We start from the raw sequence: 14748 nt of genomic DNA on the forward strand, positions 1-14748 counted from the left end.
TACAGGACGTTTTGGCTGTCACTTCAGATTTAGATTCTTGAGCCACATTTATCTTTATTCTATTTGTGCTGGTCACCATACATAAAATTTATAAAAATTCTCATCTAACAGAAAAGCAAGGTTATATACATTGCAAATGGGTATTAAATCTATGAATTGATTTAAATGGGACAAAACAGCAAATAAAAACAAGTGGGATTTACATTGCAAATACCACAGTGTACTCAGTTATCCAACAAAAGAAATGGCTACGATAGTCAAATACTGATAAATGGATTACATAAATATTTATCATAAGGTTTTAATGTAGGTACATTTAAATAGCTGTATAGTTATATTAGGTATATAGGCCTTAAATTACTGGGTCAGAGGCTGCTGGGAGATTGTCATTGGGACCTGTGTACTGATTGTAATCCGTTGCCTTGTTTGACATCGAATCATCCCAATAATGGCTCTCCTGAACCTGCAGGAAAAAAATCTTTTACAGTCCCAGAACACACCATCAAATTTAATCCTGTGTAGTCAAGAAAACACTCACTTTTTGTTGGCAATAACATAGATGCAGGGGTTGTAAAACGTTGAGGACTTTGCGAAGAGAGGAGCAATAATGGCCATCGGGGCAGGTATGGTCTTTGGGTCACCAAATGATGCCCAGAGGCAAACCAAGGAGTAGGGAGACCAGGCAACCAGAAACATGATGATCATTATAATAGACATCTATAGGCGGGAACACAGACAACAAAAGTCTTAACTTTGACACTGATTTGGTTTCCTTGTGGATAAATGCATGTTTTACCAATTTAAACATACTATGTCTTGTCCTAGGAAAATTATTGTGATTAAAATAAGTCTTAATAAACATTTTTTCACACACAAAAACCATGTCTACTAAGTGTTACACATAAAAAAAAATATGTTAAAAAAACTTGCAGTTTGCTAGGAAGAGTGGGTGTCAGGATCTTTTTTAGTTGCTGTAGTTACTAAACTGTAGTGAATTTGTTGGATTCAAAGCCTCATAAATTAAATTCTTAGGATTTGCTTTTTTAGTTCACAAGTTTATGACAGTGACTCAAATGATGGTCTGCATCATTTTATCCCTCTACAGTCTTCTACTTAACATCCAGATCAGTTCTCCAAATCACCTTGACTCTGAGAGCCTATCCAGCCTATGCAGTGAATATTTCATTTGGTTATGTCTGGGATCTTTTCCCTTTACTCTTTTACACAGGGCTGAAATGTAGCTAATTTAGTAAATCTAGAGCTTACTCTTTTTGCGCTGATTCTTCCACAACATGACACACCAGAACAAAAACTCCTATCAATGTGGATGAATCACAGAGCCATTCTTCCAACTTCTTCTCTGTCCTATCATTGCAATTGAAAAAATGAAATAACTGACTTTCTTTTGGCTTACTTCTCCCCAGTCTGTCTTGAAATTCACTGACTTGACAAGAACAAAGCAGCACAGACTCTGAACTTCAGTTTAATTTAGTTGATTTGGGATAAACTGAACAGAAAGGTAAAAAGACCACCACACATTTGTGGAAACATGTCTGACATTCTAAAATAATCTCTGCTCACTAGTGATTCATCACCTTCAAATTTGCTGTTAATGAACACAAAATAGTGTCCATGTTGTGTATTTAAAACAGGCTGCTAGGAAAAGCAAAGCTGACTTACTTTGGTAACGTCCATCTGGTCAGACCAGTCGATGTTGATGCTCTCCAGGCAGTTACTGGTTTTGTACCTCTTCACGGTGACAGACACGTTGTAGTAGCAGTAAAACATGACAGATAAAGGAACCACAAAGTTTACTGCAATCACCGCCATCGTGAAGGAGATGAAGGAGCTGTGAAGGAAAAGTAGAGGTGCGTTATAAAGAACGTCGAGCAAGTGAAGACTATGTTACACAAAAAAGCAAGATAGGCACTACTGAAAACTCACGCATCGTTTTGTCTCCAGTTGATTGTGCATGTTGCTCCAGTGGGGTCAGGGGCGTAACTTGCCCAGCCTACTATTGGCATGGAGGACCAGAACACAGCATTCAGCCAGGCAGCCAGAATAAGGATGTTGTAAGACCTAGCAGTCATTTTCTGACCTTTAGAGACAAAATCAAAGAACTTCAACAAGAGCGAGAGGGAAGAACTTAAAATCTGGATTGTTTATTAATTTCAAATGTTCCTTCCTATTTTGAAACTGTTTGAAAGTGGGAGTTTTGTTTTGATCAATTATTTTTGACTGATGGTGTCTACAATGCTATGCTAATTCTGTCAACAACTTCCAGTCTGGCATTTTGACATGATGTAAAAACATAAATTCGTTTTGATCTCTCTGATTTTAAAGAGAGACCCGCTTTGAAAAGATTTCATCGACATGAAAACTTTTGCAAGGCTTCAGATAGGCTGCAGAGTAGTTGGAGTTGCCACTGCCATCACTTAACATGTCCTATGGCATCAGGTACATTCAATAGGAACCAGAATGTCCAAAAGCTTTGTTGTGGACACTTTGCAGTTACTAAAACCAAGAAATATACACAGTAAAAGCTGTCCCTAACTGTAGCAAGGAATGGTACGGACATTCTTGGCTTTATTAGTTTTAGTTGTATAACAATAAAATTTATTTTGCCCTTCAAATCATATAATTTGTCATTTTAATAATGTTTTTGTTAGGTTTGGATGCTGACAAAGGGAGTTTCTTCCTTCTACACGGCTCAACTAAAGGTAAAGGGACATAAAAGTTGGAGAGGAAAAGAATGGGCTCGTACTGATGTCTGGTCTGCAGATGGTGAGGTAGCGGTCAATAGCAACCACAGTCAGTAGGCCGATGCTGGCCATGCCGAAGAAGATGTTGAGGGCTGCATATATCTGAAATCAGAACCAAAACAAAAAGTTCAAACACAGATTTTCTATGTTGATCTGAATCTGTTTAGCATCACTAAACAGTTGATAGGCTATTAAAATTATACACAAACACTAGTTTTTAGCTCTTCATACGGGAAAGCATGTTTGCATCGTATGGAATGTGTGTTCCTGAAAGGAATAAAACATAGGTTTGACCAAATCTGCACAAAAACAAACATAATCTTCAGAAAGAAAGTCCAAACACGTGACCTGAGCTGACCAGCTGAGGTGAAAGTCTGCTCACTGTTTGGAGTCATGGCAGCTTAGAATAAACCTAGTTAACCATTCTAATTTTACATGACGAGACAGAAAAAAATAAAAAATAAAAAAAGTATCCAAAAGAAACAAAAATAAAAAAAAAATCCAAAGAGAAACTCTTGATCAAAACCACATTAAAAGACTACAGAGAAGTAAAGTAGAAGAAACTGTGTGTGATGTGTGTGTGAATTTTTGTTTTTGTTTCCTCACCTGACAGCCGGCGTAGCCGAACTTCCAGCTTCCATGAATATCTGAGGCAGCAGACATGGGATAACCAATACCAGCCACTCCAATGTCAGTGAAGGCCAGGTTGATGATGATGAAGTTAGTGGCTGTGCGGAGCTCCCTGAACTTTACAAACATCAGGAGAACGACGATGTTACTGGCCAAACTGATGACACCTGAGAGTGGAGGAGGCAAAAGCTTTCTATAAAGGTAGTTCTTTATGCATGGCCATGTAGGCTTCCTTCAGATTTTTGCTTCCAAATGTGTAACATTTCAAACATTCAAGTACAAAGTAACATACATAATCTGTATGTTTGTTAAATCATTTAACAAGAAAATAAATCTCTAAACAAGTTCAGATATGATAGATAAAAAAATATGAATGAATTTCAAACCAATGCAAGAATCACACTACTGTTTTGAGATTCTTCTTAAAACGTTCTTCTTACATTGAAGGAATAAAGTCTTAGTATTCAAAAGTTTTTCCCATACTCCAGTTTCTTTCTCCATTTTATCCAGAGTTAATAAAAGCACACTTGTTACTTTTCTGGAGGTTTTGTGACCGTGTAGGAACCATAGTTTTCTGAAAGGTTGGAGATCAGTTATCCAGCTTGGGCTTGAGTCCTAAAATTCCTCTACATAGCTTAATAATATTCTACACTATTGTTCCTTTTTTTTTTTTTTTTTTTTTTTTGAGGAACCTTATTTTTAATCAGTTTAATTAGTTTTGCCATGAATTTGTTAAAGTGGAGAATCATTTTTTTTTTTTTTCTCAAAGGGTCGGTCTGGCATGGATATGACATTTAGACCATAGGAGAATAATGAACTTAAGCTTCATATTATGAGGAAACCATAGCTATTCAACTTAACTTTTTCTTTGTTTTTCCGATGGCGTGTCCTTTTTCCAGATTGTTGAATAAACTCAACAATATACCATTGTTTTCACACACGATATTGTTTTCTCTGTTTCTGCCAGTTCAGTTTATCTAGAGTTATATCTATGAAATCCCACAGATGGTGTTCCTTTTCCTACCTGCAGTTATCAGATATCCAGCCACGATGTTGTGCTCCATTTGGCTGAAAGCACTTTTTCCTCCGTATGGTGCAACATCACCAGAACTGTTCACCTCTGAGTCCATCCCCATCTTTTGACGTGTTTTAAAAACAATAAAAACCAGAACTCTTCTTTACTGTTCTTCTCTAAAGAGCAGAACAGTTAAAAACTCTTGAGATGCTGTTTGAACAGAATAAAGAGTCAGAGAGCTGGTGTTGGGAAACTAAAGCCTGTTTCTCGGTGGATTATTACATTCCAGCTCTGTTCTCTGCTGGGAGCCAGTATTTCATACAAAAGTAAGGATTACTGCTCATGTGGCCTGAAATCTGGGTTCTGACACTGACATTTCAACAAAAAATAACATTTTAATTGTGTCACACAGCAAACATTACAGAGGATTCTATTGCAACCCCTGACATTCCTATACCTCAGTTAGAGATCACATGTGTTGTTGTCCCACATGTGTTTTTTCATTACAAAGCAAATGTATATGACCAAGATGACATAACATTAGTGCAGATTAAAAATTCCTATGCTAGATGAGGTAAAAAGGCATTTTAGATCTAGGAGATATGGCTCACCCACTAGGATACTAAATGGTCTTAGACATCACAAGCAGTCTTTTCAGCATCACAGACAATTGTCATTTGTTATTCACAATCTAATTACTACAGGAAGTGTTTCTGTACATTAAAGCTTATAAAGGACATTGAAAATGCTACTTGATGTGTTTTCAAGAAATCTGGATTTCATTTGAACATGTAATTTAAAATCTCAAATAATTAAACCTGTTAAATCTGAGGTAGATCATCCTGCACTGGACATGGATACTTTAAAACCCATTTTAAAAAGTCTCACATTAATATAAACTATCTTCTTTAATTTCATTTTATTAGAGATTATTCAGTACAAAGCAGGAAGTACTAATACGTCCCTCCCGCCAAATTCCATTATTTAATCAAAAAAGTAGGGACCAATCCTGCTTTGGTTCTTTCCCAACATGACTGGTCCATAAAGTAATGAATGACCGTTTACAAGGGAGAAACTTCATTTGCTTGATTTTCTGGTACTGAATCCTTACATAATCCTAAAGGAGGCCTCTAGAGCGAAATAAAAATGTGTTCTATTGTATATTTACTTTAATTATTGAAAAAGTACATTGTGACTTTTTCACAATGTCCTAGATGCTGCTTTTATGGTAGCTCAGTCCTGATGAGACACAAGACTTCATCCAAGACAGCAGGTGGCGCCGTAAGCATTACTCTTGTTGTAATATGTTAGGTAAGACCGAATGAGCATTTCCTCACATTGACTCATCAGCTTCTCTCTGTTAAGGAAGATACGTGACATCGTGTCAAATAATAATAATAATAATAAAAATGCCGGGGATCTTGAGGACCGTTGCCAGCCGCGTCGCACCCGTCCTGCGGGGACACACTGTCTCCCAGTCGGCGAATATGTACACCAGGCCGGCTAAAGAGAAGATCAGCTTCGTTGTGAGTGTCAGGGCTAATGGCTAGCTGCTAGCCGCTAGCCGCTAACGACTGTCCTTTTGGAGGTCATAGTCTGTGCTCTCTTTAGTTATAGATTATTACATTTTTTCAAAAACCAACTAGATTTTGGTGACTGATGGTGGATTCACACACTCTTGTTTAGTTAAAATCTTTTTCGATTTTTTTTCAGTTTGGCCTGAAGGGTTTCGGAGATCTGCGAAGTTTTCCCTTTCAGATTAAGACTAACTTAATGAGAAACTGTTCAGAATAGTTTTTAACCCCTTCTGTAATCAATTATATAGTCACCTTAAAGGTCAACTAGTTTAAACAAGACTACGTTTAATGACCTAATATTGCACTGAATCTTAATGAGATTCAATTTTAAAATAAGTTAATTTTAAGTCGTTTAAAATGTTTAACTGGTTCTGAAAGCCAAAGTAATCTCTTTGAACATATCCAAGTAGTAAAAACCAAAAAATCAACACATATTCATACTATTACGGTACCACTATTTTAATGTTCTTCTCTGACTAGTAGTTTCTCTTCAGCAACTTGTTTATTTTAAATAAATCCCTCCATGTTTAGTATGAACAGCAGAACATGTGTGACACAATGTGCAGAATAGGGAGAGCAATTTAACATTTACTACATCTGCTCAAGAGGGACATAAAACACATTTAAATGTACAGGTTTCTGATGAGAGCTTCGTCTGCAGCTCCAAGGTGGCTCTGTTTTCTAACCACAGAATCATTAGGAAAAACAACTAATCTTTTTGAATCTTTATTTCAGGATTGGATTTGTTAAGTATATGGATTTTAATAAGTTTTCTTCAGTTTGGCTAGAAAGATCAATATGTAGGTATGGATAAGATGAGCTTAAAAATGATCTCTATCTTCAGAAATTTGCTGTGATATTGAATAAAAACATGAACAAAATTCAACACAGCTCAGTTTGCTATAAATATCCAACAGAGCCTTGATGACAGGTCAGGATAGTTTGCCTCACCAACTATGGGTTTGATGCTGAATTGTTTACTGCATCTAAACTATCCATATGTTTAGTGTTCAAAGATAGAAGTTGGATAGCGTTACCTGTTTGCTCAATTGAAACGCAGCCTGAATGCAGTGCTGATAGACAATTCTGTATACCGCTGAAATTACTTTTTATGTTCCGTCAACTCCTCACATCTCAGTTGTCTCAGGTTTGTGTTTCTTTCTGACATATTCTCCGTCCTGAGATTAATTCTTTGTTTTCTTTTTGTTCAAACCGGGAAACATCCCTTCAGTGCCATACATTTTTGCCTCAGTTGCACTGAATTCAATTCAAAACACTCCTTACTGTTTCATCTGTAAGATGAATTATAGATCTAAAGATTTCTTCAATGTCTGAAGATAAACAGAAAACCCTTCTTTGCTCCTTTAGCTTGAGGATTGTATTTAGTCTTTTATCAGTCACTTGTTTGTAGACCAGGAGGTGATGTCTGCTCTTTTGCCCTTTTAGCTCAGTTTGATTGTATTGTTCTGCACTCATCTGCTGACTCTTCAATCCGTCTTTCTGTCTTTTGTCCAGGAATCATCAATTGCATGCGCTGTGTTCTCCGCAACAATCCTTGGACCCTCTGGATGGGTCCTGGCTCACCTGGAGGACTACAAGAAGAGGGACTAAAGTGGAAACTATGTCCGATGTTGTGCATCCAGCCTCCGTCTTATCCTGGGATCATCATCTTAATTTAATGCTGGAAAGATGTTTTTGTTATCACTCCTCTACCTCTGTGACAGTTCCTTGCCCCTGTTACAACTTCACTTAAAATTATGGCTCTGTTACGTCAATTATGCTACAATGTTGGTGTCAATCTTCCCTCATAAGGAGTGTTACATAATTAAATTTTAACCTTAAATGATGCTGTTTGTCTATCATTTTTTTTGTCACGATTTTACAGACTTTTGTCGCACATTTCAGGAACCTCAGAGGATTCTGAAGGAAATCCAATACTCTAAGACCTGCTGGTGTTTAGAACAGGTTCAGTTCTGAACATCTTTGGCTGATGACATGACTAACTTAAGGCATTTCTACACCAAAGTAGAGTCAAAAACCTTATATCAACTAGTTGATATAAGGACTGTGATACACCACAATACTTAACTCAAACTGAAAATGGGAATATTGCTAAAACATGCAATGATCAGCTCCAAAGTTATCAAAGTAGGCCTATGTGAACCAGAACTATTGTGCAGAGCTTCCTGCAAAAATCCTGTTGTAACAAAAGTTGACATCCATTGTGGGCCTAGACGCTACATACAGATTGTGAGACAACTACCAAGCCCCAAGTGAAAATATGGAGTCTTCAGCACCAAGATTCCTCTTATGCTCTGGTGTTGGGATAATGTATGGCATAGCAGGGATCATGGGTCAGTTTGCCAAGGAAGAGAATAGGTTTGAACAAGATAATGACTCCAAACACTCCAGTAAGTGAGAGCAACAACAATATCAGTACCAGTCCAGTTTATTCATGTAGATACTTATTTCATAATGTTTAATTTTGAACACTTTGGTCTTCCATGTATTCGGATCTTGATGTGATTTTTGAATACAGTAACATTTCTGTGTGAGAGAATAGCAGGAATGACCAATTAATATTCCTGCTTAATACAAACTATGTACAAGAGAAATGAGTAAGTCAGGTAAAGAAGTGAAGTAATGTTTTTTTTGTTTTTTTTATTAAGATTGACACATGTTGATTTTATCTTAATTTTTACTCTGTGGAATGAGAGGTAAGGTCTGTCAGCTGAACTGTGCCTGAAGAAATAGTGCTCAGAATTTTATATATATTGATCACTTGCTGTTGCATTAGAGGTAAATGACAACAGACAAAGTCATGTTATTGGACTAAGAATCAGTGTTTTAAGATGAAAGAATCTATATTGAGATTTTTTCTAAAATGAAAAATATATAATTCATTCTGATGAATTACATATTTTGAATACATTTTAATCTCCCTGAATGTAGTTAGTTAGAAGTAAAAAAAAAAAAAAAAAAAGATGGGTAAAGTTTGTATAGGGCCCATAAAGAAATGCACCTTTGGAATCTTTCCTTGACCAGATGTAAAAACCCAAAATTCACCTCCACCTTAAAATAAAGTGGATGTGTTTGTTGAGCTTTTTTCTAAACACAGTAAAAATATATACTTTATTTTATAGATCTTGCTTTTTTTTTTTTTTTCTAATGTTTGTTGTTGCTTCAGATTTTTGACACTAGCGGACTTCCATAGCTTCCGCTTTAAAACCACTTAACCCGCTGTTGGTCATGTGAGTTAGGCGGCTGCAGTCTGCTGTGTGCAGTTTGATTAGAACCAGCGGGATTTTACCAGGTAACGCTGCTCTGTGTTGTTATTCTGATGTTAAAAACAACTAGTAGCTGCAGAATAATGACGGGATAATTAACAACAGAGAATATGTTAACGTTGAACAACTGCAGGAGTTTCCGTACCTGCTAGCGTTAGCTCCAGTATCAGTTCTTGTTTATGGTTGTGATTGAAGTTTATTCCCTTTGTTCACTGAGGGTTTTATCAGCAGCATGAGGCTGGTGATTCTGGACGACTATGAACTGGCCAGTGAGTGGGCAGCTAAATACATCCGAAACAGGATCGTCGAGTTCAAACCTTCTGCAGACAGATACTTTACTTTGGGTTTACCCACAGGTAAACAGACTCCCTTTTACTGTATTTCTCTGAGTAGCGGTGTTTTTGGTTTCACTGGCTCTCATGTGCCGTGATTCTGGCTTTGTTTCAGGCAGCACTCCGTACGGCTGTTACCAGAAGTTAATAGAGTTCCACAGAAGTGGAGACCTTTCCTTTAAGTATGTGAAAACCTTCAACATGGATGAGTACGTAGGTGAGTGCAATTTACTGCGCCTACTGGAACGAAATCATTAGAGCTGGAAGTAGAGAAAAACAAGTGCTGTTTTTTTTTTTTTTTTTTTTTTTTGTACATGGCTATTCTAGTTCACTAAAATAAAGGAATGCAAAGGCTGATGTGTATGAAATGCTCATGTTTGATTAAAGCTAAACTCTTCAGAAAACATGGACTGCACATCACCCTTAACACACCATCTCCTTTTGTGATATATGGCAACATTATGCTGTGGGGATGCTTGTTCATCAGTTGGAAAATAAGCAGTGTCCTAGAAGAAAATTGGTTTAAGCAAAAACACTTGGGACTTGGGTGGAGATCTGCAGTCCAACAGGGCAACGCCTCTAAACATACAGCAAGAGCTATGAAGNAACTGTTTAAATTAAAGCATGTTTATGTGTTAGAATGACACTACCAGGGCTCAGACTTGAATCCAATTGAGATTCTAGGATATGACCTGAAAATTGATGTTCACAGTAATACTGCACGGTTATGGAAAAAAAAAAAAAAAGGGTGATGTACAATGATGTTGGCGACAGCTTCGACACACAAAAACTGTAGAAACTTAATAGAGAGTTTTACTTCCTACTACATAAACCAGAACATTTTTAAAACAATTTCTTCTTCAATAAGCAATAAGGAACATGTATAACAATGGCAAAGAGCACCTGAAATCTACTTGCATGCTTATCTTTTTTTTTTTTTTTGCATTTCAAAGAGTTTTTTGCATGATTGATACATTTTGCAACAATGTATCATAATCACATTTGCGAGACATTGTTCCACCCTTGCTCAGCCTCTTTCCATACCACTTCACTACTTTGAGGGTATTTTGCAAAGAGTAATTGGGCAGAAATCTCAGTCACAATATGTGGATGTAAACTTCTAAACACTGCTGGGTATTACCTATGTTATTTTGAAGACTTAAACTTTTAGTAAAAAGTGGTTGGAAAAAAAATGTAAATTGAAGTTATTTCAACCATTCTGATTGTTTTTTTTTCCTCATGTCTGTTCTGTTGCTTTGATTAAATCTGTTGTCTGAATAACACCTTTTTGTAGGGCTTTGTTTTTTTTCTTTCTCCACCTCGCCCAAGACTGACGTTTCCGTGCTGACAGAGACAAGAATTCTGCCGCCTCTGTTTTTGAATCGATGAGATCAAATTTCAGTCATAAAAGTTAGTTGCGAGAAACCAATATATAGCAAAGTAGAGCCGGTTTGAGGCAAAATTACCTAATGCTTGCTAAATTTTCTTAACTCCCTATTAATTTCTAAAATGTATTTGCAAAAATGGCAGATTTTTATGTGACCGTAACAAGTTAATTCCTGCAAGAAATCAAAAGTGTATTCCTTGAGTGTTCACCAGCTGGAGACGGTTGGTCTTCTTCTCTTATTGACACAAACATTTTCGTCCTGCAGGTCTGCCTCGTGCTCATCCGGAGAGCTACCACTCCTACATGTGGAACAACTTCTTCAAGCACATCGACATTGATCCGGCCAACGCTCACATCCTGGATGGGAACGCAGAGGACCTAGAGGCTGAGTGCAACGCTTATGAACAGAAGATCGCTACAGCTGGAGGGATTGAGCTCTTTGTTGGCGGTGAAAATTAAATATTTTTTTTTTATTCACGGTTGTGCAGCTAATTTTTGTTTTGCTACAGATTTTAACTGATTACAATTTCTCTGTTAAAAGCTGTAATGTAAAATAAAAATGGAGCATGAAAATATTTTTTACAGTCTTTTGTTAGGTAAATTAGGAGCATAGGAGAATGCTCACATTATGTAACACAGCAGTTGTTGGAAAACAAGATTTTCCTGCTTCAAAACAAAGCTGATATGATTTCAGTTAACATTCAAAATTGTTCTTAAAACATCATATTAGCGTCCAATCCAGCATATTTAACTGGCTGGCCAAAGTTTCAGAAATGCGTGAAAATGGCTGACTTTGATTCTTCACTCTGTAACAATGTCCACACCAAAGAGTGGTGCTTAAATGAAATTTAACAGCCTGGTAGGTCTTAGTCTCTTGCATTCCCTGATGGTTAAAAAAAAAAAAAAAAAAATCAGTTATTGGTTCAGAGTGATCATACAGACGTAAAACTTCTCGTTACTGAAAGTTCCTGTTGGAATGGTTTCATGTTGACATGAGGCATCTTGAATCTCTCATCCCATCCTCAACAGGAATCGGCCCTGATGGCCACATCGCCTTCAACGAACCCGGCTCCAGCCTCGTTTCCAGGACCAGAGTTAAAACTCTGGCGAAGGACACCATCGTGGCGAACGCTCGTTTCTTTGGCAACGACCTCTCCAAGGTTCCTACCATGGCTCTGACGGTGGGAGTGGGAACCGTAATGGACGCCAAGGAGGTCAGTCCACCCTGCCCCCCCCCCAGACATGGAAGCCCTGCCTCCACCTCATTGGGTTTTTTAATCTCCTGCTCTCCTTCAGGTGATGATTCTGATCACAGGAGCTCACAAAGCGTTCGCTCTGTACAAGGCCATTGAAGAGGGAGTGAACCACATGTGGACGGTGTCGGCCTTCCAGCAGCATCCGCACACCATCTTTGTGTGCGACGAGGATGCCACCCTGGAACTCCGTGTCAAAACTGTGAAATACTTCAAAGGTACTGGCACATCCTGTTTATGGAAATGAGGTGGACGATGTCTTAGGTTTTTCATTTTTATTTTCTGGGTTCTTGGAGGGCTTTGTGTACAAGAGGAAACATTTCAGACTTCATTTTGAATTTAGAGAAGCTAAAATCCTTATAATTCTCATTAGAACTGTTTTTGCAGTTTTAGATTAGCTAAAGGCTTTAGATTTAAATTATACAGTTTTATGATTTCAAATAATTCCAACACTCCAGCCTTAATGTAACACGTGCAATGGGGTAGTTTTTCTGCATCACCCTAGAATGGAATACTTAAATTTTTAACAATATTGCAGAAGTGAAAGATTTTCTGGAAACATTTTTAATGAGATTTAAACATGTGCTTGTCAATGATAAGTTTACAGTTTTCCTGTAAAGAAACATGTCAACCATGTTTCCAGATTCATCAAAAAAAAAAAAAAAAATTTCATCTCTGCTACATAACTATGCATTTAATACTTGTGTTTTTTTTCTTTTTCTTTTTACTGCAGGTTTAATGCATGTTCACAATCAACTGGTGGATCCAGTTCTCAGCATGAAGGACCAGTGAAATCAAGATACGATGTCGCTGGATGATTCATACTGGTAGAGTTCCACAACCAAGGAGCTTCCATTGTTACTGCCAAACAGCTACAGGTTGTTACTGAGAGCCAGCAGGTCAAGTGTGTTTGAAATCCAATTATGAAACTAGTTTTGTTTTGTGCATAGGAATTGAGGAATTGGAGAACTTTAAAAGCAAAACACTCCTTCTCTTTTGAGCTATAAACTTGTATGAAGATGTTTCTTTATATTGTTCCAGCATTCCTTTCATGTTTTTTCTCCTTAAGTCACCTTCCCACTTGGGCTTTTTGCACACACTTGTACTGTAGTCACTTCTTATTTTACAATAGGAAAACAACAAAACAAGTTTGTTAATTAGGATTTTATTCATTTTTGTCTTTCAGAAATGCAAAATAAAATGTGTCTATTAAATCAAGAAATGTTGCAATGCGTTGGTGTCTCTATATGTTGAGGGACATTTAGAGTTTCTCCACAGGGGGCAGAAATCAAAAAGCTTTGAGAACACTTAATTTACTCAGCCATTAAGCGAAACACTTAGATTAACTGAACTGTTTTTAAACTCTTTTTTTTATTAATTTAGATTTTTCTGCTTACAGCTAATAAAAACATAATGTTTAAGATTCAAATATACATATTTAATGTATGTGGGCTTGATTAAAAGTTTAATAGTTGCTAAAAGCTTAATTTCAGAATATTTTTTTAATAAGCTTGACAGTAGTCTGCAATTCCTTTTACTGAGGTGAAACTGCATGTCTTGTGTGATTTTTTTGTGTGGCAGATTTTGCTTTACTCACTTACACTCCACAAACTCAGTTATGGCTTTCAGAGGAACACAATGAAACATTCAAGCTCTGTAGTTTAATTTAATTGTATGAAACCCCTTTCTAAAATGACTTGACAGAAGGAAAAAAAACTGCAAAGGAAGGAAAGATGATTTGTTTTAATGAACATTGTGGTATTTAAAATACAAAAACAAAGAAGATGTTTTCATTTAGTTGAGTGCTTAAATTTCTTCTGATATCAAGACTGAACTGCCTGAAAACCAGCAAGGCTTAGTGTTAAAGATCAGATGGATGGATGAAAAAAACAAAACAAAACATGAAGCACTGGGTTTTTACCTTAGAATGGCCAACTCTCTGTTATTCCTATGTCAATTTGATACAGTAGGGGCTTCCACACTTCCCATATTTGCGTCCTCTGTCACTTTTATCAGCAGTTAAAACCGTTTAATCCGTTGTTAACATGTTGTAACCTGTTTTTCCGAGCCGCCTTTAAACGCAACATGAGCGCTACGACGCTCGCGCTGGGTTTCCACCTGTGAAGGAGACCTGCTGCTGCTGTGCGGAGCTACGTAGGTTTGTGTTAGAATCATAGCAGCAAACCAGCAAAACGCAAAGAACTTTTCACAGTTTTCCCCTCCAAACTAACCGACTGAGTTGAGTAAAGCTGCTGGATGCAGGTAATGTTAGCTAAAAGATGACTAGCTAATATCAATACAGAACCTTAAGCTTAACAAGTACTTTGTAGGCTACCGATGTTGGTGTCTATTTTCAGCTACGTACATTCATTTTGCCCCCAAAAAAGTCGACCCCCCCTTACCCCCCCGTCACACGCGTCTTCAACCAGACTGCCATTTGTAATCCATAGGGGGGGCGCAGAAAATGTTTGGAAACCACTGGGGGGGCGCAGAAGAAAAAGTTTA

At 37.3% G+C, this 14748-nt stretch overlaps 3 protein-coding genes across 5 annotated transcripts; 2 read left to right on the forward strand and 1 right to left on the reverse strand.

Moving 5' to 3' along the window:
* Nucleotides 1–28: 28 nt before the first annotated feature.
* Nucleotides 29–4705, reverse strand: rrh (retinal pigment epithelium-derived rhodopsin homolog). The gene is made up of 7 exons (XM_015034205.1): nucleotides 4417–4705; nucleotides 3369–3559; nucleotides 2765–2864; nucleotides 1945–2098; nucleotides 1681–1849; nucleotides 539–717; nucleotides 29–463 (listed from the first exon to the last, which is right to left on the reverse strand). Exons 1-7 carry the CDS (start codon nucleotides 4526–4528, stop codon nucleotides 358–360), a joined length of 1011 nt encoding a protein of 336 aa, XP_014889691.1. The 5' UTR covers nucleotides 4529–4705; the 3' UTR covers nucleotides 29–357.
* A 1073-nt stretch (nucleotides 4706–5778) lies between these two features.
* Nucleotides 5779–7690, forward strand: cox8a (cytochrome c oxidase subunit 8A). The gene is made up of 2 exons (XM_015034206.1): nucleotides 5779–5933; nucleotides 7500–7690. Exons 1-2 carry the CDS (start codon nucleotides 5817–5819, stop codon nucleotides 7593–7595), a joined length of 213 nt encoding a protein of 70 aa, XP_014889692.1. The 5' UTR covers nucleotides 5779–5816; the 3' UTR covers nucleotides 7596–7690.
* A 1499-nt stretch (nucleotides 7691–9189) lies between these two features.
* On the forward strand, nucleotides 9190–13468 carry LOC106948496 (glucosamine-6-phosphate isomerase 2). 3 transcript variants are annotated; one of them, XM_015034209.1, is made up of 7 exons: nucleotides 9190–9297; nucleotides 9503–9627; nucleotides 9719–9820; nucleotides 11256–11438; nucleotides 12020–12204; nucleotides 12287–12461; nucleotides 12977–13468. In XM_015034209.1, exons 2-7 carry the CDS (start codon nucleotides 9504–9506, stop codon nucleotides 13033–13035), a joined length of 828 nt encoding a protein of 275 aa, XP_014889695.1. In that variant the 5' UTR covers nucleotides 9190–9297; nucleotide 9503; the 3' UTR covers nucleotides 13036–13468. The 3 variants fall into 3 exon arrangements, with proteins under 3 accessions (XP_014889695.1, XP_014889694.1, XP_014889693.1); XM_015034208.1 differs by having other exon boundaries at nucleotides 9193–9297; nucleotides 9500–9627; XM_015034207.1 differs by having other exon boundaries at nucleotides 9194–9297; nucleotides 9489–9627.
* Nucleotides 13469–14748: the final 1280 nt, after the last annotated feature.

This window comes from Poecilia latipinna, unplaced genomic scaffold, assembly GCF_001443285.1.
Source record: "Poecilia latipinna isolate Pla-1442-1.1 unplaced genomic scaffold, P_latipinna-1.0 Scaffold290, whole genome shotgun sequence".
In the NCBI taxonomy this organism is placed as follows: Eukaryota; Metazoa; Chordata; class Actinopteri; order Cyprinodontiformes; family Poeciliidae; genus Poecilia; species Poecilia latipinna.